The sequence below is a fragment of the Oncorhynchus kisutch genome, linkage group LG30 (assembly GCF_002021735.2).
Source record: "Oncorhynchus kisutch isolate 150728-3 linkage group LG30, Okis_V2, whole genome shotgun sequence".
NCBI lineage: Eukaryota > Metazoa > Chordata > Actinopteri > Salmoniformes > Salmonidae > Oncorhynchus > Oncorhynchus kisutch.
Genome location: NC_034203.2, coordinates 2,204,964 through 2,228,675, shown reverse-complemented (window position 1 = coordinate 2,228,675; position 23,712 = coordinate 2,204,964). Strand labels below are relative to the sequence as shown.

The following is a 23,712-nucleotide window of genomic DNA, read 5'->3' as shown; positions in this document are numbered from 1 at the left end:
GTGGCACACAGAAACTCTGGGTGGAAGGCACTAGAGGGGCAATGGGTTACACCAACCTGTTGTAGCACTTGCTGGAAGACCTTTAACATGAAATTTGATCCTTGGTTCGACTGCACTACCTGCGAAAGTCCAAACGTTGAAAATTATTTCACCAGTACCTTAACAATACTGGGACCCGTGATTTTCCTCAGTGGAATGGACTCAGGGAAATGAGTGGTAGCACACATTATGATTAAGAGAAACTGGTTACCACTCTTGGCTTTGGGCAAAGGACCAAAACAGTCCACCAGAACCCTGCTGAAAGGTTAGTCAAAAGCAGGAAAAGGCTGCAAAGGTGCAACCAGTACAGATTGGTTCTGAGAGATTTAATAGGCTGGAGTGCTCCCACAAGAAGAAACAGATTTTTCTCTCTCAAATGTTTCTGTTTCAACTTAGGACACTGAAAGAGTTGTCCTTTTTCACAGCAGTAATGACAAACTGGTGGATACGAAAAAACAGTTCTCCCGATCTTTATCTTTGGGCACTGTAGAAATGGACTGAAACCTCACAGAAGGAGGTGACCTTTCTGGATTGCTTTTTGCGCAAGGATAACTACTGTGAAGATAGTTTTATGTGTCAACACAAAGTCATCTGCAAGAACTGCAGCTTTCAAGAGTGAGATCCTTGTGCTCATCAATGTAGGTCGCAATTATTTTGTGAAAGCAAGTCTTTAAATCCTCAAGGTCCTTGACCTCTTGAGAACCATAGCACAGATCAAAAAAGACATGCTTGTTCCCTTGCGAACTCAACATGACTTTGTGATTCTTTCTTTTAGAATTGACTAAACTGCTGTCTGTATGTCTCTGGGACCAACTTGTAAGTTTTAACAGTCATAATTTGAGCTCTGGTCAAGAGATAAAGCACCGTACACTTTCTGAGCTTTTCCCACCAGAACACTTTGGAGGAGCAGTGACCAACTATCTCGTGGCCATTTTAGGGATGTGGCAATCTGCTCAAACAGAGTCAAATATACAGTACATCCACCCCTTTTTCAGTGAAAGGTGGTACAAGTCGGCTGCTTCGAGCAAGATCGAACTCGGTTGAGGGTGCAGGATGGACTGACTGGATTCAGAGTGCTTCCAGATATATCTCTCTTCATCGAATGGGAGGCTCACATTCCTGTTCCCTTTCCTTGTGCTCAAGCTTTCTGTTGCTCCAATCTCTCATCATGTTCTCTCTCCCTGTGCTCGAGCTCTAATTTCTGTTGCTCCAATTTTGCCTTTAGTTCTAACTGGCGCAGTTGCGCGTCTACAGGACTCACCCTACTACCCGGAGGACACTTTTCATCAACCTCCATCTCCAGAAAGATTTCCTCCACCAAAGCAGTACCGATCAACTCTTTGACTACTGCTTTTGGATCGCCAGATGCCACCTTGATGTCATAATGCTTTGCAACTACGAGCAGATTCACCTTTGTACATCTATCGAGCATCTCCCATGCAGGGATTCCCACAAATTCTTCCAAATTAAAGTCTATGGCTTTAATCTAATGTTTTTGCAACTTTCAAAATTATTCCCCCAATGTTATAACACCTCAAGGTGGATGTCAATGACAGAAACTCTACGATAAAAGTGTATTTTCAACACTCAAATATCTGGGCCCAGCAGCTTCAGAATAGGTGACTAGAGCGACTACCATGGGAAACAACATCCCGGACGAGCCCCATTTTGTTATGTTCCCCAGCAAGAAAACAGGTGGGGTTTTAGGAGGAGTTCTGAAAGACACTCACAGGGATGTCCACTGAAAGTTGACTAGCTACAACAACTGGAACCTAAAAGACACCCACCATGAGCGCCCACTACATTTGCCCAAGATGAGGCAAACTAATTACTATATATATAATTTGTTGCATGTTATTTTGGCATTAATACGTGCCACATCAGTTTGCAAACAACGTAAAAAAAAATACATCATTTGCTGTGGCGGATTTAGGTATAGGCAACATGGGCAGCCGCCCAGTGCGCCCACTCTGACAAGGTTAATTGACCCACATTGACGTGACGTGCAAATGAGCGTATTTACAGAGGATAAGAGTTAGGTAATATATAATCTATGGACATTTAGGACTATATCATGATGTTGGTGTCAAATTATCAGGAGCAATGGAAAAAATAATTACGTGAACAAATTGGGAAAGAATGACAGGTCCAAAAACCACATGCCCGTAATGTGAATGAGAATATTATTTTTAGAATAGTGTGAATGTTATGATAATGATTGGCTAGGGTTATGAGAACATGATACGGGAATGACCTGCATACTGTGGTTTACTGTGGGTGATGTGGTCACTGACCTCAGCCAGAACTCTGGTCCTCTCTGTAACTCCACCACTTCCCTGCTGGTAGCACTCCCTTGCCTTGGAATACAAAAAGGTCAACATGTCTGCATGCTTGTCCCCCCACCCCAAATAAGCCAATTAGTTGTGCCTCTGCATTGCTGACAACATACCATAAGTAACAAAATACTGTATACTGGTATTGGATATTCTATTTTATAAACCGGTTGGTTCGAGCCTTGAATGCTGATTGTCTGAAAGCAGTGTCATATCAGACCATATACCATGGTTATGACTAGGGCTGTGGCGGTCATGAAATTTTGTCAGCCGGTGATTGTCAAGCAAATAACTGTCGGTCTCACGGTAATTGACCATTAATGCAAATGAGTGATAGAAAACCAATCGCGCAAATGTCACCACTCCGATTTCCAGGGCGCCTGCACAAAAAAATCGTAATGGTGACATTTGTGAGATCGGTTTTCTATCACTCATTTGCACATCACGTTAATGATATCATGTCAATGTGTGCGACTGTGGGTCAATTAACCTTGTCAGGGTGGGCGCCCTGATTCTAGTTTGTGAGCTAGGCAGGATACTGCCTTGGAAGGTCTCCCACTCAGAAGTACGAGATGAGGAGCGGGGCGGGGGTAGGTTAACCTCAGGTCTCCCCACTGGAAGCCCGAGGTAGGGGGAGAGGGGGAATCTATCAAATAGCGCACCTCTAACTTTGTACAGTACTAGCAATTAGTAAAATGTCACACTACGAAATGCTACCAAATAAACCACAATTCATTCACAATACTGTGAATATATAGTTTCAAAGACATATTCTTGCATTTTTTTCTGGTTTGTGCGAAATCGTTAAGAATAATATAAAACCAGTCTGCACACAACCAACGTAAATTGTTTTAGTCGTGACTCTTGGTTGACAGTGTTGGGGGATGGGTAATGTATTGATGCTCGAGTGCCAAATTTGTTTCTGTTTGTCTTTGTTTGTCTTATTTTTTTATTTATTTTTTACATTTATATAGCTTTAAATGTTATGATTATTTATTTGCGTTGTTCCAAATGTCTGAATAAAAATGACAGTTATGGTGGTGTTATTTTTTGGGGGGCGGGGAGACTGATGGTCTCTTTTTTGTTTTCCTGAGTAAGGCATATCCAAAATGCAGGTGTTTCAGCCAGCTCAGTTCTTTCTGTGGTGGTGGGGCAGGCCAGCAGAAAATAGGAGCATTGCGCTGTGATTGGCTGAGTGTTCTGTCACTCATGGGAACACGACGTCACCTCCAATTCTATAGGGAGAGCTCTAAAATTCTAGCCCCTTGGGTGCTGCCTTAGAGTTAAATTAGAAGTGCCCCTCATAGAAGGCTCCAGGTTATTTGACACAGATAAAATGGAATCAAATCAATCATCATGACTTCCAAAATTTTTGCTAGCAGTCATCATCATGAATCAACTCAACAATCTACTGGCAAATCCTTTTCAAACCTTGTCATATGAAGATAAATCATTAAAATAAATTATAGATAAAACATATCGGTGCTCATCAGCCATTGGACATAAACATTACACAACAAGTTGGAAATCGCAAATTCCACAATGAGTGGTTTGCAAAGCAATCATATTAGCTATACATTGAAGTTGGCCATGCCGTCAATGAAACATGATTTGTGCCGCGCTCAAAACAACTGTTAAATCGGAACTGCAAAATCGGACTTTTGTGAGTTCAAGACAACTGAGAACTCTGAAAAAAATGAGCTACGACTGGGAAAATACGTTTTGAACTTTCATCCAACTTGGAATTGTAAATCGGGAACTCGGGCCTCTTTCTAGAGCTACGACCTGAAGATCAATGAAGTCATCATGATTCAACTTTTTTTGTTGGAGTTCCCAGTAAATCCAGAGAATGCCAGACTTTGATGACAAAATTTCCCCACGAAGGACCGCCGCGCCCCCTTCCTGTTCAATTGAGCACAGTCCAAAAATGTCTTGTATGCTGCTGCATAAATTATGTAATATACCAGGCAGATATGTATACTGTAGCTAAGAAAGTAATATGTGTATTAAGCTGTTAGTAGCCCATGTGCATCACCCCAATAATTTTTTCAATTTTCACCTCTTAATTTAGCCTACTGTTCTGACTTGGTGGTGCACATGTAGCCTATAAACTGTTTTTGAGAAATGTAATCATTGAAAATTGTAAAAGCATTCATTGTCCGATTATACATTCCCTTTATTTATCCTACGGTTCTGACTTGGTGTACAGGGAGAACACTGTAAGATGGCCCATGTTCTGAATTCTGTCGCTGTACATTTCAAAAGTGCTGAACAAATAGCTATACTATGTCTGTCCTAGCTCGCTCATTGTCTTAATCGAAATTGCGGATTGCCTCTTATCCGCTTGTCGTTCCCTTATGCCATAGCTCGTACATCTCAATTGTCAGTAGAAACCACATTTGTTTAAGCAAGTCAGCCATATCAGCTATGTTTTTTTAAAGGCAGTAAGTGAGGCTGAATGAACTGTTTCGTTGCCAGACAAGGCTCTGCTGATAGCCAGGTGTAGCAGTGGTAACGTGTTGCGACAGCTTTATGTAGGCCCTAACAGGTTGTGTCTTCCGCATTTAACCCAACCCCTCTGAATGAACCTGCTTAAAAGTTATGAATTCCAAAGTTACTTTTGGATTTTTATATTAATGTTTCATCATGTACCCTGACATAGCAAACATTGCTGGCAATCAATCTCAGCCGACTTTGTAAGTATTTCCACTTTTCTATATGGTACAATTATTTTCGTTACAAATGGCTGGATGCATGTTTAATTTCACCTTTCCAGACCTTTCATGAGCCTTACGAGATCAAAAAAGTCCAAATAAATATCCCCATCAGTAATATTATAAAACTTCTTATTTGTAAAAAAAAATATCTGTTTAATTATCTCCATTACAAATATGGCAATTAGCAAACTTAACCCTGCATGTAAAACATATGCGCATTCAAATCTGTATTTTATAATTCCAATGTATGTAAATACATTAATTCAACCACGCCAACAAAGCCTTCGAATGCAATCAAATATGATATGAAACATATGACAGTTGAAGTTAGAACAATACAGATGTCTCTCTATGTGTCTGCTTAAACAGACCGTTTAGAATCATTTAAGGACTTTGGTATATTGGCTGTAGTCAGGATGTAACCCACTGCTTGCCTTCTCATAGCAGGTGCCATACCATGTAAATAATATCATTGCACAGGCATAATGTATCGCTATATAAAGTTCAGTAAGCTAATGATAGATAATGCCATACTTTGTATATCTCAGTATGCGCCGATGGCAGGCTCTGGGATATTGGTGGCGTGCATGTCTCGAGTCATGTTGGACTTCTCCTTTAGCTTGGCCTGCAGTAGTGTGTGCTCTACCACTCCAATCCGAATGTCCATCTGAACAATCTCCTGCTTGAGCTTGGTCAGACTCTGCTTGATTTTCACCACCGGGGCTGTAAATTCAAAAAGCTCAAAGGGTAAGAAAAGTAATAATATCAAACATTTTCAAAAACAATTTGTCACGATCATTACACATGAATCGATTCCAAAATAAATCATGTTTTTAATGATCTAACAACTTGATTTCATAACCTTTCTTCAATAGATTCAATGATGAGAGAACTGTCACTATATACATTTTAAAATCAAGAACTGTTGCTTCACCCATCAAGACCCCAGAAAATGCATGGGTTTGCAAAGTGCGCAAATTAAAAAGTATACATTTGAGGTACTTTCCGATTGTATTGAATGACAGAGGATGACAGCGGGGAAAGGTAAAGAGAGGCGGTGTCATAGGGCAGTAGACCAGATTCTAACATATACCGACACCGTAGACGTGTGTGCCGGAGGCCAGGCCACAGCAAGGTGCCCAGCCTAATGACGTACGTAACACAATAGGATGTGACGTCCCCTCTGACTTTTTAGTGTGGGAACTGCGTCATATTCACTATTTTGTCCAGCTTGCTTGCAGTGGAAAAGGCTTAAAGCTATAGTGCTGTGTAGATTCCCCAGTCTGGTATGTTTTCATTTACAGACTCACCTCCATCAGACATACTGCTGCCCTTCTCCTCCATCTCCTGCTTCACCTTCTCCAACTCCTCTGTGATCTAGGTTAGAATGAGACAGCACTGAGATAGTTGACATCAAAACTCATCTGTCATCTATGGCACTAAGTAAGTATCTACAGAGGATAAGAGATAGGTAGTATTTTTTGCATGTTATTTTGGCATTAATTACGTGCCACATATCAGTTTGCAAACAGCGTACAAAATATATATATACATTTTTATATAAAGGTATAGGCAACATGGGCAGCCGCTCAGGGCCCCCACTCCGACCCACAGTCCCACACGGTAACATGATATCATTGACGTGACGTGCAAATGAGCATATTTACAGAGGATAAGAGATAGGTAATATAACATATTTGGCCATTTAGGACTATATCATGATGTTGGTGTAAAATTATCAGGAGCAATGGAAAAAATAATTACGTGAACAAATTGGGAAGAATGTCAGATCCAAAAACCACATGACCGTAATGTGAATGAGAATATTATTTTACAATAGTGTGAATGTTATGATAATGATTGGCTAGGGTTATGAGAACATGGTACGAGAATGACTTGCATACTGTGGTTTACTGTGGGTGATGTGGTCACTGACCTCAGCCAGAACTCTGGTCCTCTCTGTAACTCCACCACTTCCCTGCTGGTAGCACTCCCTTGCCTTGGAATACAAAAAGGTCAACATGTCTGTATGCTTGTCCCCCCACCCCAAATAAGCCAATTAGTTGTGCCTCTGCAATGCTGACTAACACATACCATAAGCAACAAAATACTGTATACTGGTATTGGATATTCTATTTTATAAACCGGTTGGTTCGAGCCCTGAATGCTGATTGGCTGAAAGCAGTGGCATGTCAGACCGCATACCATGGTTATGACTAGGGCTGTGGCGGTCATGAAATTTTGTCAGCCGGTGATTGTCAAGCAAATACCTGTCGGTCTCACGGTAATTGACCGTTAATTAACATAAACACATTTAGCATCTCCTGGCTTCCACACACAGCCTACAAGCCATTTAAAAAGTCTAATAAGTTCATGTAATATAGCCTACACCTTCACAATAAATCCATTATTTATTTTAGACAGGTCTAAAGAAGCATGAGAACATTTGGTCTATTTCAGAAGAAAATATCAAACTCTGTGTTGTCCTTATGTTAGGTCCTGGTGTGGCTATGCCAAATGGCTGACGGCTACACTTGTTCATTTAGCAAAGAATATTTGCTTATAATTCCGTGGCATTATTTTATAGTATGAAGAAAACAACTGAACAAAGCTGAATAAAATATAAATATTTTCTCTAAACGAGGGAGTTTTGAGGGAGTGCACACATGCTGCTATTCTGTGTTGAGTGGTCAATAAAGAAATAGGTACTCCTATATCCTTAGAGTTATTCATTTAGTTGTTCTACAAACGTTGGGCTATATTTTTTGGTGTTTAATACATTGTAAGGCTGCATGATGAGACTCTAAAGATGATTTGAAAAAAGTCACTTGAAAAAGGAATGAGCTCTGCTTATTTTTTTTTTGCGCAGGCTGTACACACTCCAATAGCGTCTCATTCACAATTTGACAAGCACTTGATAATGCCTCGAATTTCACGGCGGCATCCCATTCATGCCTTTCGCGGCTACGGAGTGCTGCGTTGTGCCCTTCTCGCTGAGTGTGCTGCGCAATCCGAAGTGCCTCTCACTCACATTGCTCTCTGTCACGTGTGCCTTTCCAAATCATGTCTGATCAATTGAATTTACCACAGGTGGACTCCAAGTTGTAGAAACATCTCAAAGAAACAGGGTGCACCTGAGCTCAATTTAGTCTCATAGCAAAGGGTCTGAATACTTATTTAAATAAGGTATCTCTTTTGTGTTTTTAATACATTTTCTAAAATGTATAAAAAACAGGTTTTCGCTTTGTCATTATGGGGTATTGTGTGTAGATTGCTGAGGATTTCTATTTATTTAATCCATTTAACAATAAGACTAACGTAACAAAATATGGAAAAGGTGAAGGGGTCTGAATACTTTCCTAATGCACTGTACATGTAGGTAGGGGTAAAGGGGCAAAGCAGACAGCACATTTTCTTGCTTTTAAAATGTATTGGATCGCCAGGGGCACACTCCAACACTAAGATATTATTAACAAAAGATGCATTTGTGTTTAGTGAGTCTGCCAGAGGCAGTAGGGATGACCTGTTCTCTTGACAGTTGCATGAATTTGACCACAATCCAGTCCTGCTAAGACATTCAAAATGTAACAAGTCATTTTGGCTGTCAGGGAAACTGTATGGAGTAAAAAGTTGTCAAAATATACAGTACTAGTCAATAGTTTGGACACACGTACTCATTCAATGGTTTTTCTTTATTTTTACTATTTTCTACATTGTAAAATAATAGTGATGACATCCAAACTATGAAATAACACATATGGAATCATGTAGTAACCAAAAAAGTGTTAAACAAACCAAAATATATTTTATATTTCAGATTCATCAAAGTAACCAACCAATCATCAAGCGCTATGATGAAACTGGCTCTCATGAGGACCGCCACAGGAAAGGAAGATCCAGGGTTACCTCTGCTGCATAGGATAAGTTCATCAGATTTACCAGCCTCAGAAATTGCAGCCCAAATAAATGCTTCACAGAATTCAAGTAACAGACACATCAACATCAACTGTTTAGAGGAGACTGAGTGAATCAGGCCTTACTGGTCGTATTGATGCAAAAAAAACACTACTATAGGACACCAAGAAGAAGAGACTTGCTTGGGCTAAGAATCACGAGCAATGGACATTAGACCGGTGGAAATCTGTCCTTGCGTCTGATGAGTCTAAATTTGAGATTTTTGATTCCAACCGCCGTGTCTGTGAAACGCAGAGTAGGTGAACAGATGATCTCCGCATGTGTATTTCCCACTGTGAAGCATGGAGGAAGTGTGATGGTGTGGGGGTGCTTTGTTGGTGACACTGTCTGTGATTTATTTAGAATTCAAGGCACACTTAACCAGCATGGCTACCACAGCATTCTGCAGCGATACGCCATTCTATCTGGTTTGAGCTTATTGGGACTATCATTTGTTTTTCAACAGGACAATGACCCAACACACCTTCAGGCTGTGTAAGGACTATTTGACCAAGAAGGAGTGATGGAGTGCTGCATCAGTTTCCCTGGCCTACACAATCACCCGACCTCAACCCAAAAGCGTGGCTTCTTTGAAGAATCTCAAATATAAAATATATGGTTACTACATGATTCCATATGTGTTATTTCATAGTTTTGATGTCTTCCCTATTATTCTACAATGTAGACTGGTACTTTTGACTGGTACTGTAAATAGTGAAGTAAAGTACAGATACCCCCCAAAACTACTTAAGTAGTACTTTAAATAATTTTTACTTAAGTACTTTACACCACTGTATGGATGCTTACCTCGCTGAGTTTGGACTGGGCGCTGCGGTAGTCCTGGATAAGGTGTTCCAGCTGGTTGTTGATGTATTTCTCTCTGCTGCCCACCTTCTCCAGTGTCTTACCGATCTCCTCCTGCAGCTTGTCTAGGTAGCCCTACCAAATAGGTACACATAGCAGCTTTCGCTCTATAATACATTACTAACATACTCATTTTAAGGTAATAGAATGACATGAGAGGTTGGCTGTGTGATAGGTGCTAGTCTTGTCAGACAGTGAGACTCAGATAAAGTAGCTTATTCATGGGTTGCATGTTTTGTCACAATATTGTTTTGAACATCGTTATGGACTAATGCCCGACTAAGCATTCTATTCAATGCATCGTCAATGAGCGCTGATAAAGATCATCAAAAGCGCATTACAGTGGCTTGGAAATAAAATTATATTCTAAAGGAGTCAAATAATTAGTGGGAAAACATTTTGATGTCATCAGATTGACTTTAAATGCAGTATAACGTTAGCTAGCTAACTAAGATTGAGGGTAAACCACCAGATTTTAGCTAGCTAACATTAGCATTTCCAGCTATTTCTACGAATTTTGCTAGCTAATAACAACATTGCCATCCATCTGTCTAAAGTAAATTAGATGACATGATATTGCTGGCAAAATGGTTTCCTACTAAATATTTTACTACTTTAGCAACGTCATCTTATTTCCACGCACTGTAGTTTAATTTAGACTAAACAGCAGTTTAGTCTAGATGGTATCAAAGTGATGTAACCTAGACAGAGAAAACTGAGTCCAACTGTAAAGGACTAAAGTCCACCTTGGCCTCCTTGAGAGATGATTTGATCCCGTCTTTGTGCTGATGCATTTGGTCCACGTGGATCCTCCAGTCCTAGTAGTGGACATAGTCTTGTTACAAACACTCATGTTTTAGGCGATTGCCCGACCCTGCATTGATTTTGAGAGAGCAATGCCAGAATTGACAGCTGTAGCAATCTTTACCTTGTGGTCTGTTCTGATTGTGACCTTCAGTTGTGGGAGAACCCGCTCAACCTCTAGATTCCACTCGGCAGAGTCCATGTTTGATTCCAGTATATTGTCTGGCTTTGAAGATAGTTTGGCCTCCTGCGAGAGGGAAGGAGTTAGCGTTAGGAATGATAGTATGTACACTATGAGGGAATGAGCAAGAGCTAAAATATTATTTATATTTGTTTGAGTCCACTGGTGATTAGCCTTTCTACATCTACAGACAGGGAACTGCATAGAAATGAAAAAAATCAGACTTGAAATCAGCAGTCGCCTACATTAACCACACATGAAAAAGACAATACAGCAGCACATCTACTGTATGTGTAGTAACAAAGTATCCACAATCTCCAAACAGAACAGTAAATAAGTACACCATTACAGTTCATTGTTCGTCTCCAGCTATTAGCATAACATTACAGCAACAGCAACTCACACTTTGATTGGTCCTTGATTTAAGTGCCTCTAGATCCATGACGTTCTCTTCCTCACAGTCGTCTGGTTCCTCCTTTATTAAGGGATTGATTTTTAGATAGACATATTTTAAAAAGTGACGAGTACAATATATACAAATAGGCCTATCACCAGGAGACACTTCGATGGGGATACCCACTGTCATCTCCTCTTCCACTTTACTGAGAGTCAGCTCTGCATCATCCTCCATCACAGACTCTTCTTCCATCTCCTCTGTAGGGTAGTTTGGTCTGGGAAAAGACAGGAGAATAGGGATTGCACTAGGCCAGCTATGTTCAACTTTATCATTGGTTGCACCTAAGTGACACAACACCATTGTTATAAATGTTCTCAAGAGGCTCTCAGCCATACTAATGTTGCATTGAAAACAACTGGGAACTTGGAAATCTCAGACTTCCGACTTCAGTATGTTCAAGACAACCTTGAACTGTGAATAAAACGATATCCAACTAACGATCTCCGACTGGGAAAAATAGTTTTGAATGGATACAACTTGGAATTCCAAGTCGGGAACTCGGGCGTCTTTCTAGAGCTCCAACTGTCCGACCTGAATATCACTGATGTTGTGATTTGACCTCATTCCCCCCCTAGAGCTCAAACTGTCCGACCTGAATATCACCGATGTTGTGATTTGACCTCATTCCCCCCCCTAGAGCTCCAACTGTCCGACCTGAATATCACTGATGTTGTGATTTGACCTCATTCCCCCCCCTAGAGCTCCAACTGTCCGACCTGAATATCACTGATGTTGTGATTTGACCTCATTCCCCCCTTAGAGCTCCAACTGTCCGACCTGAATATCACTGATGTTGTGATTTGACCTCATTCCCCCCCCTAGAGCTCCAACTGTCCGACCTGAATATCACTGATGTTGTGGTTTGACCTCATTCCTCCCCCCAGGGTCCCCAGTTGTCTTGAAAGCACCACAGAGCAAGATGTGCCCAGTCAATCTTAACAGGGGCTAATGACCATTTAGCCTAAATTACAGCTTCAAAATACAATGACATTGGTGGAATAATGTTTCCATAGCTAGTAAAAGGCCTTTTCACACTGACATTGTTCTTAGCCCCAGGCTAGACTGGCCCTGGGCTAACAGCTTGTGTTCACACAAGCATTTGGTAACCCTGGGTTAAGCTTCAGCCCTGGGCTAAGGATTCACACTTCAATTCTAAAACCCAGGCCTAACAGACAAACACAACATGTAACCAACATTTTCTCTCTGATTCGTGATCAATGCTATAAACAATAACACATTTATTAACACATTATTTCCTCATGCTTCTAGCCTAGCATTTGATTTCCAACAGTGATGGTTTGTATAAACCTTGCCTTCTGCCTGTCCGACATCGGAAACAATATTTCACTTTTGAAATTCGATCTCACCCCTGTACAGAGAATGCTATGAACAAAAGAGACATCAACTTTTCTGATTCAGGCAAAATCATGCAACAATATTATTATCATGGATATATGCAATTAAATGTCAATAGAAAAGCTATGAAAACAGAGGAAAATGGAGTGTTTGCTGCATTTCCAGCTGTAGAGTTTGTAGTTTTAGTTGGCTAAGTGAGAAGACTTGAGCCAGCCTGCATAGCAACCATTTTTGATAGACATAGCAACCAACCAATGTTTTTGCACTGATGAAAGTATATTGTTTTTTGGTCCTCAGATGGAAGGATTAAATAGTATGAATTTACTTGTCAAAATAACTCACAGAACACATCACAGGCATCACCAGCATATGTAAATTAGGTGAAAGTGCTGCTTTTGTGATTGGACAGTGAGCATTATAGGCATTGTTCTTGACCCCCACTGGCTATTTTGGCAACTGTTTTTGGGGCTAACCCAGCTAGCCCTGGGCTAAGGGAGATTTTAGCCATGGAGCTAAGGAGGCTCTAGGCTCTGGTCTAAAGTGCAGTGTGAGCACACCTAAAGTTTGACAAAAAAATACCTAGCTAAAATCCAGTGCACTGTAGCTAGCTAACGTTCTAATCAATGTTCCCTCTAAGCTGTATGTACGCAGCTACCCGGGACTGCCTCGCAGAAGAACTATCAGCCTGCGCAGAGAACCAACTTCAAATCAATTTTATAGTTTTCCCCTTTAGTTAACACTATCAATGTTTCCCTTTACTGTGGGAATTGTGATCAAATCAACGCAATTTTAGCCACTTTCAAAGGAACATACCAAAACAAACTATGCAAGATATGTTGTTTTAGACAGAAGGCATCAGAGTAGGATTCTAATGCATTGACAGGCATTACTCAGCCTGTACTCTACACAGACCAGTGCTGCATGAACAATCAGAACTGCAGAAGGCCGATAAACAAATAGACCATTGCCATATATGAATCTGTTGGCATATATGGATCTGTGCCATTCACTTTGAACTGGACTGTGTTTACAGCATGAGTGGTTGTGAGTAGGTGAACCTGTTTTGATATCAAAGCGAGAGCTGCATGTAGCCACTTGCACACATTTGTTCATATCCTTTGCTAGTTAGTGAGTTATTAGCCCAGTTATAGATCATTTGTAGTCAGCAATGGGGGAGTGATTGCTTCCTACAAGAGCACAAAACGTGCACATTGTTAGACCTCTTCAAAGGCTTGTAAAATGGCTTGCTTAATATTAGGATTTATTAGTTGAGTGACAGCAATGTAATTTGCTTGGTTACTTTTATTAAATGCACTGTTGAAAACTGTGTTTTACTGGAATAAAAGTAGGCTAAGCCACCAGAGACAAATCCTTTCTGGCTATAGGCTATGCTGATCAGGGCTTACATTAGATTTTATTTTGATTGTTCAGTGTCACCATCAGCAATAGTTTTGGTAGTTTTGCTTGAAACAATCAGTGCATATGGTCATATTTAGATATACAAGGTAACGGTGATCATTTCATAACGAGGACAGCAATCACTTTAGCAAGTCGCACTGCATGGCCAAAGCGGGAAGAGCTGAGGAGCTCACTCCATAGAAACTTCAAAACTGTCAAATCCATTCGACTTTGAGACGGGGGTGAAATTGTTAAGACATTTTTAAAAGACAAATATTGACACATTACTAACGCAAACACTTTCAAACGGCCAAAATGACAAGTTAATTAGTGGGTAATGGTGATTTTTAGATCAAACATAGGGGGACAAAAGGCTTACATTAACCAATGACTTATATACAGTGCAGTTTGAAAGTATTTAGACCCATTCCATTTTTCCACATTTTGTTACGTTACAGCATTATTCTAAAATTAATGTAATAGTTTTTTCCTCGTCAATCTACACACATTTTAAACATTTTTACACATTTATATATTTAAAAAAAACTGAAATACTTTATTTACATCAGTATTCAGACCCTTTGCTATGAGCCTCGAAATTGAGCTCAGGTGCATCCTACACTGCTCAAAAAAATAAAGGGAACACTAAAATAACACATCCTAGATCTGAATGAATGAAATATTTGTATTAAATACTTTTTTCTTTACATAGTTGAATGTGCTGACAACAAAATCACACAAAAATGATCAATGGAAATCAAATTTATTAACCCATGGAGGTCTGGATTTGGAGTCACACTCAAAATTAAAGTGGAAAACCACACTACAGGCTGATCCAACTTTGATGTAATGTCCTTAAAACAAGTAAAAATGAGTCTCAGTAGTGCGTGTCCTCCATGTGCCTGTATGACCTCACTACAACGCCTGGGCATGCTCCTGATGAGGTGGCGGATGGTCTCCTGAGGGATCTCCTCCCAGACCTGGACTAAAAGCATCCGTCAACTCCTGGACAGTCTGTGGTGCAACGTGGCGTTGGTGGATGGAGCGAGACATGATGTCCCAGATGTGCTCAATTGGATTCAGGTTTGGGGAACGGGTGGGCCAGTCCATAGCATCAATGTCTTCCTCTTGCAGGAACTGCTGACACACTCCAGCCACATGAGGTCTAGCATTGTCTTGCATTAGGAGGAACCCAGGGCCAATCACACCAGCATATGGTCTCACAAGGGGTCTGAGGATCTAATCTCGGTACCTAATGGCAGTCAGGCTACCTCTGGCGAGCACATGGAGGGCTGTGCGGCCCCCCAAAGAAATGCCACCCCACACCATGACTGACCCAACGCCAAACCGGTCATGCTGGAGGATGTTGTAGGCAGCAGAACGGCCCTCATACCACCCTCATGGAGTCGGTTTCTTCTGAATAGTTGATGTCTAGATATCTATTTTACTTGAACTTTGTGAAGCATTATATTTGGGTTGCCATTTCTGAGGCTGGGAACTCTAATTAACTTATCCTCTGCAGCAGAGGTAACTCTGGGTCTTCCATTCATGTGGCAGTCCTCATGAGATGGTTTTTGCGACTGCATTTGAAAACACTTTAAAAGTTCTTGAAACTTTCTGTATTTACTGACCTTCATGTCTTAAAGTAATGATGGACTGTCGTTTCTCTTTGCTTATTTTAGCTGTTCTTGCCATAATATGGACTTGGTATTTTACCAAATAGGGCTATCTTCTGTATACTCCCCCTACCTTGTCACAATACAACGGATTGTCTCAAAGGCATAAAGGAAATAAATTCCACAAATTAACTTTTAAGAAGGCACACCTGTTAAATGAAATGTATTCCAGGTGACTACCTCATGAAGCTGGTTGAGAGAATGCCAAGAGTGAACAAAGCTGTCATCAAGGCAAAGGGTGGCTATTTGAAAAAGCTCAAATATAAAATATATTTTGGTGTGTTTAACACTTTTTTGGTTACTACATGATTCCACGTGTTATTTCCTAGTTTTGATGTTTTTTTTTAATTTTTATTTCACCTTTATTTAACCAGGTAGGCAAGTTGAGAACAAGTTCTCATTTGCAACTGCGACCTGGCCAAGATAAAGCATAGCAGTGTGAGCAGACAACAAAGAGTTACACATGGAGTAAACAATTAACAAGTCAATAACACAGTAGAAAACAAAGGGGGAGTCTATATACAATGTGTGCAAAAGGCATGAGGAGGTAGGCAAATAAGTACAATTTTGCAGATTAACACTGGAGTGATGAATGATCAGATGGTCATGTACAGGTAGAGATATTGGTGTGCAAAAGAGCAGAAAAGTAAATAAATAAAAACAGTATGGGGATGAGGTAGGTGAAAAAGGGTGGGCTATTTACCAATAGACTATGTACAGCTGCAGCGATCGGTTAGCTGCTCACATAGCAGATGTTTGAAGTTGGTGAGGGAGATAAAAGTCTCCAACTTCAGCGATTTTTGCAATTCGTTCCAGTCACAGGCAGCAGAGTACTGGAACGAAAGGCGGCCAAATGAGGTGTTGGCTTTAGGGATGATCAGTGAGATACACCTGCTGGAGCGCGTGCTACGGATGGGTGTTGCCATCGTGACCAGTGAGCTGAGATAAGGCGGAGCTTTACCTAGCATGGACTTGTAGATGACCTGGAGCCAGTGGGTCTGGCGACGAATATGTAGCGAGGGCCAGCCGACTAGAGCATACAAGTCGCAGTGGTGGGTGGTATAAGGTGCTTTAGTGACAAAACGGATGGCACTGTGATAGACTGCATCCAGTTTGCTGAGTAGAGTGTTGGAAGTCGAGGATCGGTAGGACATCGGTAGGATGTCTTCAATATTTTTCTACAACAAACCCTTGAATGAGTAGGAGTTCTAAAACTTTTGACCGGTAGTGTACATATTAAAACTTTCTTAAAGTATAATTTTTTTAGATGATTAATGTTACTTTCCCCACTACAACAACAAAAAATACTTAAATACATGTAATTATTTTCTTGAAACATTTAATTGAAATACTGTAGAATTACATTAATTCCTATGGAGGACTGCGCCTACCGGGGAGTGCCAATATCGCCGACCGGTTGTTTTTAAAGCCTCTCAATGGCCAATACATAGCACATAGAACACCCATTCTGCCAGTAACATTTTGTTAAAGGTCCCCAAAGCACACACATCCCTGGGCCGCTCCTCTTTTAAGTTCGCTGCAGCTAGCGACTGGAACGAGCTGCAACAAAAACTGGACAGTTTTATCTCAATCTCTTCATTCAAACAGTCAATCATGGACACTCTTACTGACAGTTGTGGCTGCTTCGTGTGATGTATTGTTGTCTCTACCTTTTTGCCATTGTGCGGTTGTCTGTGCCCAATAATGTTTATGCCATGTTTTGTGCTGCTACCATGTTATGCTGCTGCCATGTTATTGTCTTAGGTCTCATTATGTAGTGTTGTGGTATCTCTCGTCATGATGTGTGTTTAGTCCTATATTTGTATTTTTAATGCCAGCCCCCGTCCCCGCAGGAAGCCTTTTGCCTTTTGGTAGGCCGTCATTATAAATAAGAATTTGTTCTTAACTGACTCACCTAGTTAAATAAAGGTTCAATAAAAAAAATGTAATAATCAGCAAACCAGAATTTATATACATCATTGTCATTAACTTACCTTCTCCAGGAAAACACTCTCTCCTTCAGAGCCTCTTCAGCCAGCCGATCCAGCACATAGCAAACATGTTCCCCTGAACCAGCTTTTAGTTTGGAGGGAGGAAAGTCTACCAGTCCTCCCTGGGTCAGGAGAGAGCAATATTTTGATCAAAGATGCAATGTCTGAAATATGTCTTATACTAAAGTTGGACCATCTAGCTTAGTATAGGTCCTTGCAGTTTCACAGCAATGTCATGTGATACATTATGCAATGGAAATGAAAAAAATGACAAATATAGGTTGTTGATAAACAAATCCCCCTGTTGTCTGCATTTCAAAACGGTAGACAACAATGGGGACACCAACGTGTACAGTATGTTGAGTTGTGCTTACAAAAGCTCTCAACTGTGAGAGAATGTTGGACACAGTGGCGTTGGGGTCGTCATACTCCTGAGGCTGCTCGAAGGGTCTCCCTGCTGCATTGATGAGCCAAGACGCGATTATGGTAAACATGAAGAATTGCTCCCCTGGATTTGATGGCATGTAGGCACTGGATGCAAAGTAATGCCTATATGGGGGAACAACGTATTACTTGACAATCTCTTACCAGAATTGACTGCAATGTATTTTGACAGTCATATCTAGCAGTTTGAACTGTAATGTCACTTTGGAAACTTTGCACATCAATAATAGCTAGCTAGATGCTACTTGCCAACCTGGATAGAGCTTTCATGTTGTGCTTTGCCAGAACTTCCTCTTCATAATCCAGAAGCTTCAATTTGTCCAGCAGGTCCTCCATAACCACGAACATTTGATATGCTGCTCCAGGACCCCGTTCATCGTCCCCTCGTCTATTGTCATCTACCATCTCTCTCTTGACACTTCTTGCAAGCTAACAACAACCCGATTTGTGATTGACCAATTTTTTGATGCAGATCAGCGCAGTCTTCTTCAGCTTGTTTTGGTTACCATCTGTGTTGTCAAGCAACCCTAATATAGCCAGATAACGTTAGCTAACTAAGTTAACAGTTCCTTGGTTAACTAAAAAGCCAGCTATACGTTTTGTCGGAACGATTATCTCTATATTAAATATATCCAGATAGTACCTGTGTATTGAGATGAATATTCAAGTAGTTGTATCAATAACTCTTGCACATATTTTGCTGGAGCAGGCGACATGCGTCCTAACGTAACTTTATTTGCGTCCTTACGTAACAACCTTTCGTTTACGTTCCAGTGCAGCGTTATCACACGTACCTTTTGGTTTTGCTGCCACCTACTGCAGTGGATGAAAAACTACTCCTGGAGAAATGAATAGAAACAGTTAAAATATACGTGAATTGTAAGGAGAGAGTATAAGGACTACAATGACTCTTAAACAGCAAAAGCAAAAACATTAAACTGAGTTGCGCTGCACAGAAGATCTCGACAACGACTTGAGAAGTGTTTAACATCACCAGTAGGCTTATGCCACCACAACCTTATGATATATATTTTTTAATAAGTGCAACATGACTGCAAGAGACAAGTCGGAATGTATGTCTGAAATACAGAACAATCCACCTTTTTTTCTGAACTAGTGGAGTTTGAATTTGTTGATAAAATGTGGAACATGATTGTTTTCAACAAAAATACCAAAATGCAGGACTTTCCTGACCTTTACCTTTACCTTCACCCTAACACTAACCCTAACCTTAATGTAATTGTTTTATATTCATAAATGAAATATAATTTTCCTGGATTGTAGCAGGAGGCAAAACAATATAACACCCTCTTTGATTAGAGACATATTCTGGTGTAACGGCTTTCTTCTATCTCCTCCTCTGACGAAGAGGTAGAACAAGGATCGGACCAAAATGCAGCGTGATGATGATTCATGATATATTTTAATGACGGAAAACCTATACATACAGAAACTACAAAACTAACGAAATGAAATAACGAAAACCAAAACAGCCCTATCTGGTGCAAACACAAAGACAGGAACAATCACCCACAAAAACACTCACAGAATATGGCTGCCTAAATATGGTTCCCAATCAGAGACAACGATAATCACCTGACTCTGATTGAGAACCGCCTCAGGCAGCCATAGACTACGTAGACACCCCACAAAACCCCTAAGACAAAAACACACCACAATAACCCATGTCACACCCTGGCCTGACCAAATAATTAAAGAAAACACAAAATACTAAGACCAAGGCGTGACATCTGGGCTTCGGGGTCGATTTTAGCTGAACCACAGCTGTGTCTGGAGGTATATAATGGTTTGTCATTAGACTGTTGCCCATGGCTGTATAATAATGACTTGTCCGGCAGCTATTTCCTAAAACGGCCTTCTCCTTTGCATGTACCATAGGGTACGAGAGTCGGCCTCAGCCTGCTGTGTTCCAGGGGCATTTTAGATATGTACATTTCATAATTACTGGACGGCAGTAAATGAACATAGAAAGAGGAAATAGCCTAAGTGGGGTGCAGCTCTGCATTTGTGTCAAGTTGGCTTGTCTTGTGATACAAACTAAGCAAATCTCACTGAAATGTAATTAAAATGTGTCCAACATTGAAAACTTGATTCCTGAAAAATCTTCCTTTTGATCTTAGAATGAGATATAACTGTCTCTCATGTGGACATGTTAAATTTCACTTTGCCAATAGAGTTACACTTGTTCAAAATCAAAGTTTATTGGTCGCGTAGCACAGTTTAGCAGATGTTATAAGGGGTGCAGCGAAATGCTTAGGCTACTAGCTCCTAACAGCGCAGTAAAGTGTCAACAAGTACACAAATAATCAACCATTTAAAAAATGTACACTACCTATCAAAAATTTGGGGTCACTTAGAAATGTTCTTGTTTTTGAAAGAAAACAACATTTTTGTCCATTAAAATAACATCAAATTGACCAGAAATACAGTGTAGACATTGTTAATGTTGTAAATGACTATTGGAGCTGGAAACAGCTGATTTTTTATGGAGCATCTACATAGGCGTACAAAAGGCTAATTGATCATTAGAAAACCCATTTGCAATTATGCTAACACAGCTGACAACTGTTGTGCTAATTAAATAAGCAATAAAACTGGCCTTCTTTAGACTAATTGAGTTTCTGGAGCATCAGCATTTGTGGGTTCGATTACAGGTGCAAAATGGCTAGAAACAAATAACTTTCTTCTGAAACTCGTCAGTCTATTCTTGTTTTGAGAAATGAAGGCTATTCCATGCTAGAAATTGCCAAGAAACTGAATATGTCACACAATGCTCTGTACTACTCCCTAGTACTCGCCTCTTCACTGTTACCTCTGCTTTAGAGGATACGTTCATTAGAGCTATCGCCTCAGAAGTTGCACCCCAAATAAATGCTTGATAGAGTTCAAGTAACAGACACCTCTCAACATCAACTGTTCAGAGTAGAATGCATGAATCAGTCCTTCATGGTCGAATTGCTGCAAAGAAACCACTACTAAAAGACATCAATAAGATGTGGTTTGGTCAAGAATAAAGACCAATGGACATTAGACTGGTGGAAATCTGTCCATTGGTCTGGTGAGTCCAAATTTGAGATTTTTGGTTCCAACCACTGTGTCTTTGTGAGATGCAGAGCAGGTGAACGGATGATCTCCGCATGTGTAGTTCCCACCGTGAAACATGGAGGAGGAGGTGTGATGGTGAGGGGTGCTTTGGTGGTGACACTGTCGGTGATTTATTTAGAATTCAAGGCATCCCATCTGGTTTGCAATTAATGGGACTATCATTTGTTTTTCAACAGGACAATGACCCAACACACACCTCCAGGCTGTGTAAGGGCTATTTGACCAAGAAGGAGAGTGATGGAGTTCAGCATCAGATGACCTAGCCTCCGCAATCATCCGAACTCAACCAATTTGAGATGGTTTGGGATGAGTTAGACCGTAGACTGAAGGAAAAGCAGCCAAGCATATGTGGTAACTCCTTCAAGACTGTTGTAAAAGCATTCCAGGTCAAGCTGGTTGAGAGAATGCTAAGAGTGTGCAAAGCTGTCATAGAGGCAAAGGGTGTCTACTTTGAAGAATCTAAAATCTAAAATATATTTGGATTTGTTTAACACATTTTGACATACCACATGATTCCATATGTGCTATTTTATAGTTTTGATGGTCTTCGCTATTTTTCTACAATGTAGAAAATAGTAAAAATAAAGAAAAACCCTTGAATGAGTGGATGTGTCCACACTTTTCACTGGTATTGTATATATTCCGGACTCTGACATTGCTCGTTCTGATTTTTATTTATTTATTTTCAATTTTTGGATTATGTGCGTTTTGCATTGATTAGGTATTATTATTGTTATTATTATTATTGGAAATAGAAACACAAGCATTTCGCTGCACCGGCGAAAACATCTGCAAATCTGTGTATGTGAACAATAAACTTTTATTTTATTTCTTTGTCAAATGTGGATCATTATAGAATTACCTGAGAAAAGGCTGACTCTCACATACGCTGAGTTTAATTTAAGTTTTGTAACATGAAACTACCCGTTCTTCATTCCCGGCCTCCTCACTCCGCCCAATGTTGCTCAGACCAAAGCCTAATATATTGACATATATTTTTTTATATATACATGTAATATATGTACTAATAAAATATATATTTACAGTATGCAGGATTATTTATGGTCTATATTTATATTTGAATAACACATCTATTTTTATAGATGTGTAATACATAGTTCATAATATATGGTGATATACTGTATGCACAAGAAATGTAATTAAATGCAAGTCAAATACAATAGACAAAAGGCACACAACACAAACAATAAAGACTCAAAAAAGTATTGTTTCCCTTTGTGAGCTCAGAAGGTTGTATCTGAAAAACCAAATATAATGTACAAATTACCACTGTGCACTTATCATCTGTATTTGAAAATACAGTATTTAAACAAGTTGACAAATACCCTGAGGATAATGCGACAGATAGTAAGTGAAAAAAATCCAAACAAGACGAAGAATTAGGGGTTATTGTGTGACTGTCTAATGAGGTCGGGCAACCTGATTTGGAGGGCTCCAAGGAATTACACTGAGTGAACAAAACATTAGGAACACATTCCTAATATTGAGTTGCACCCCATTTGCCCTCAAAACAGTCTCGAATTGTCAGGGTATGGACTACAAGGTGTCAAAAGCGTTCCACCGGGATGCTGGCCCACGTTGACTCTAATGATTCCCACAGTTGTGTCAAGTTGGCTGGATGTCCTTTGAGTGGTGGATCATTCTTGATACACATGGGAAACTGTTGAGCGTGAAAACCCCAGCAGCATTGCAGTTCTTGACACACTCAAACGGACCCTGTTCAAAGGCACTTAAATCTTTTGTCTTGCCCATTCAACCTCTGAATGGCACACATACACAATCCATGGCATAATTGTCTCAAGGCTTAAAAATCCTTTAACATTTCATCACCCCTTCATCTACACTGATTGAAGTGAATTTAACAAGTAACATCAAAAAGGGATCACAGCTTTCACCTGGATTCTCCTGGTCAGTCTATGTCATGGAAAAAGGTGTTCCTAATGTTTTATACACTCATTGTAGGAGTTAATGTTCATGAAAATCAATTTTTATTTTATTGTTTTATTACACCTTTATTTAACCAGGTAGGCCAGTTGAGAACAAGTTCTCATTTACAACTGCAACCTAGCCAATACTGGGGTGCAAAATAAATAACAATATGGGGATGAGGTAGTTGGGTGTGCTATTTACAGATGGGCTGTGTACAGGTACAGTGATTGGTAAGCTGCTCTGACAGCTGATGCTTAAAGTTAGTAAGGGAGATAAAAGTCTCCAGCTTCAGTGATTTTTGCATTTCATTCCAGTCATTGGCAGCAGAGAACTGGAAGGAAAGGCGACCAAAGTATTTGTTGGTTTTGGGGATGACCTGTGAAATATACCTGTTGGAGCTCGTGGTGATGGTATGGTGACCA

The 23,712-nt window shown here is 40.2% G+C and overlaps 1 protein-coding gene across 3 annotated transcripts; it reads right to left on the bottom strand.

Moving 5' to 3' along the window:
* Positions 1-4,986: 4,986 nt before the first annotated feature.
* ift57 (intraflagellar transport 57 homolog (Chlamydomonas)) lies at positions 4,987-18,964 on the bottom strand. 3 transcript variants are annotated; one of them, XM_020467221.2, is made up of 11 exons: positions 18,468-18,964; positions 18,145-18,319; positions 17,774-17,892; positions 11,473-11,563; positions 11,296-11,367; positions 10,836-10,958; positions 10,654-10,725; positions 9,851-9,982; positions 7,026-7,088; positions 6,400-6,466; positions 4,987-5,812 (listed from the first exon to the last, which is right to left on the bottom strand). In XM_020467221.2, the coding sequence occupies exons 1-11, from the start codon at positions 18,617-18,619 to the stop codon at positions 5,634-5,636; spliced, it is 1,245 nt and encodes a 414-aa protein (XP_020322810.1). In that variant the 5' UTR covers positions 18,620-18,964; the 3' UTR covers positions 4,987-5,633. The 3 variants fall into 3 exon arrangements, with proteins under 3 accessions (XP_020322810.1, XP_031666420.1, XP_031666421.1); XM_031810560.1 differs by having other exon boundaries at positions 10,836-11,090; positions 18,468-18,949; XM_031810561.1 differs by having other exon boundaries at positions 11,296-11,563; positions 18,468-18,949.
* Positions 18,965-23,712: the final 4,748 nt, after the last annotated feature.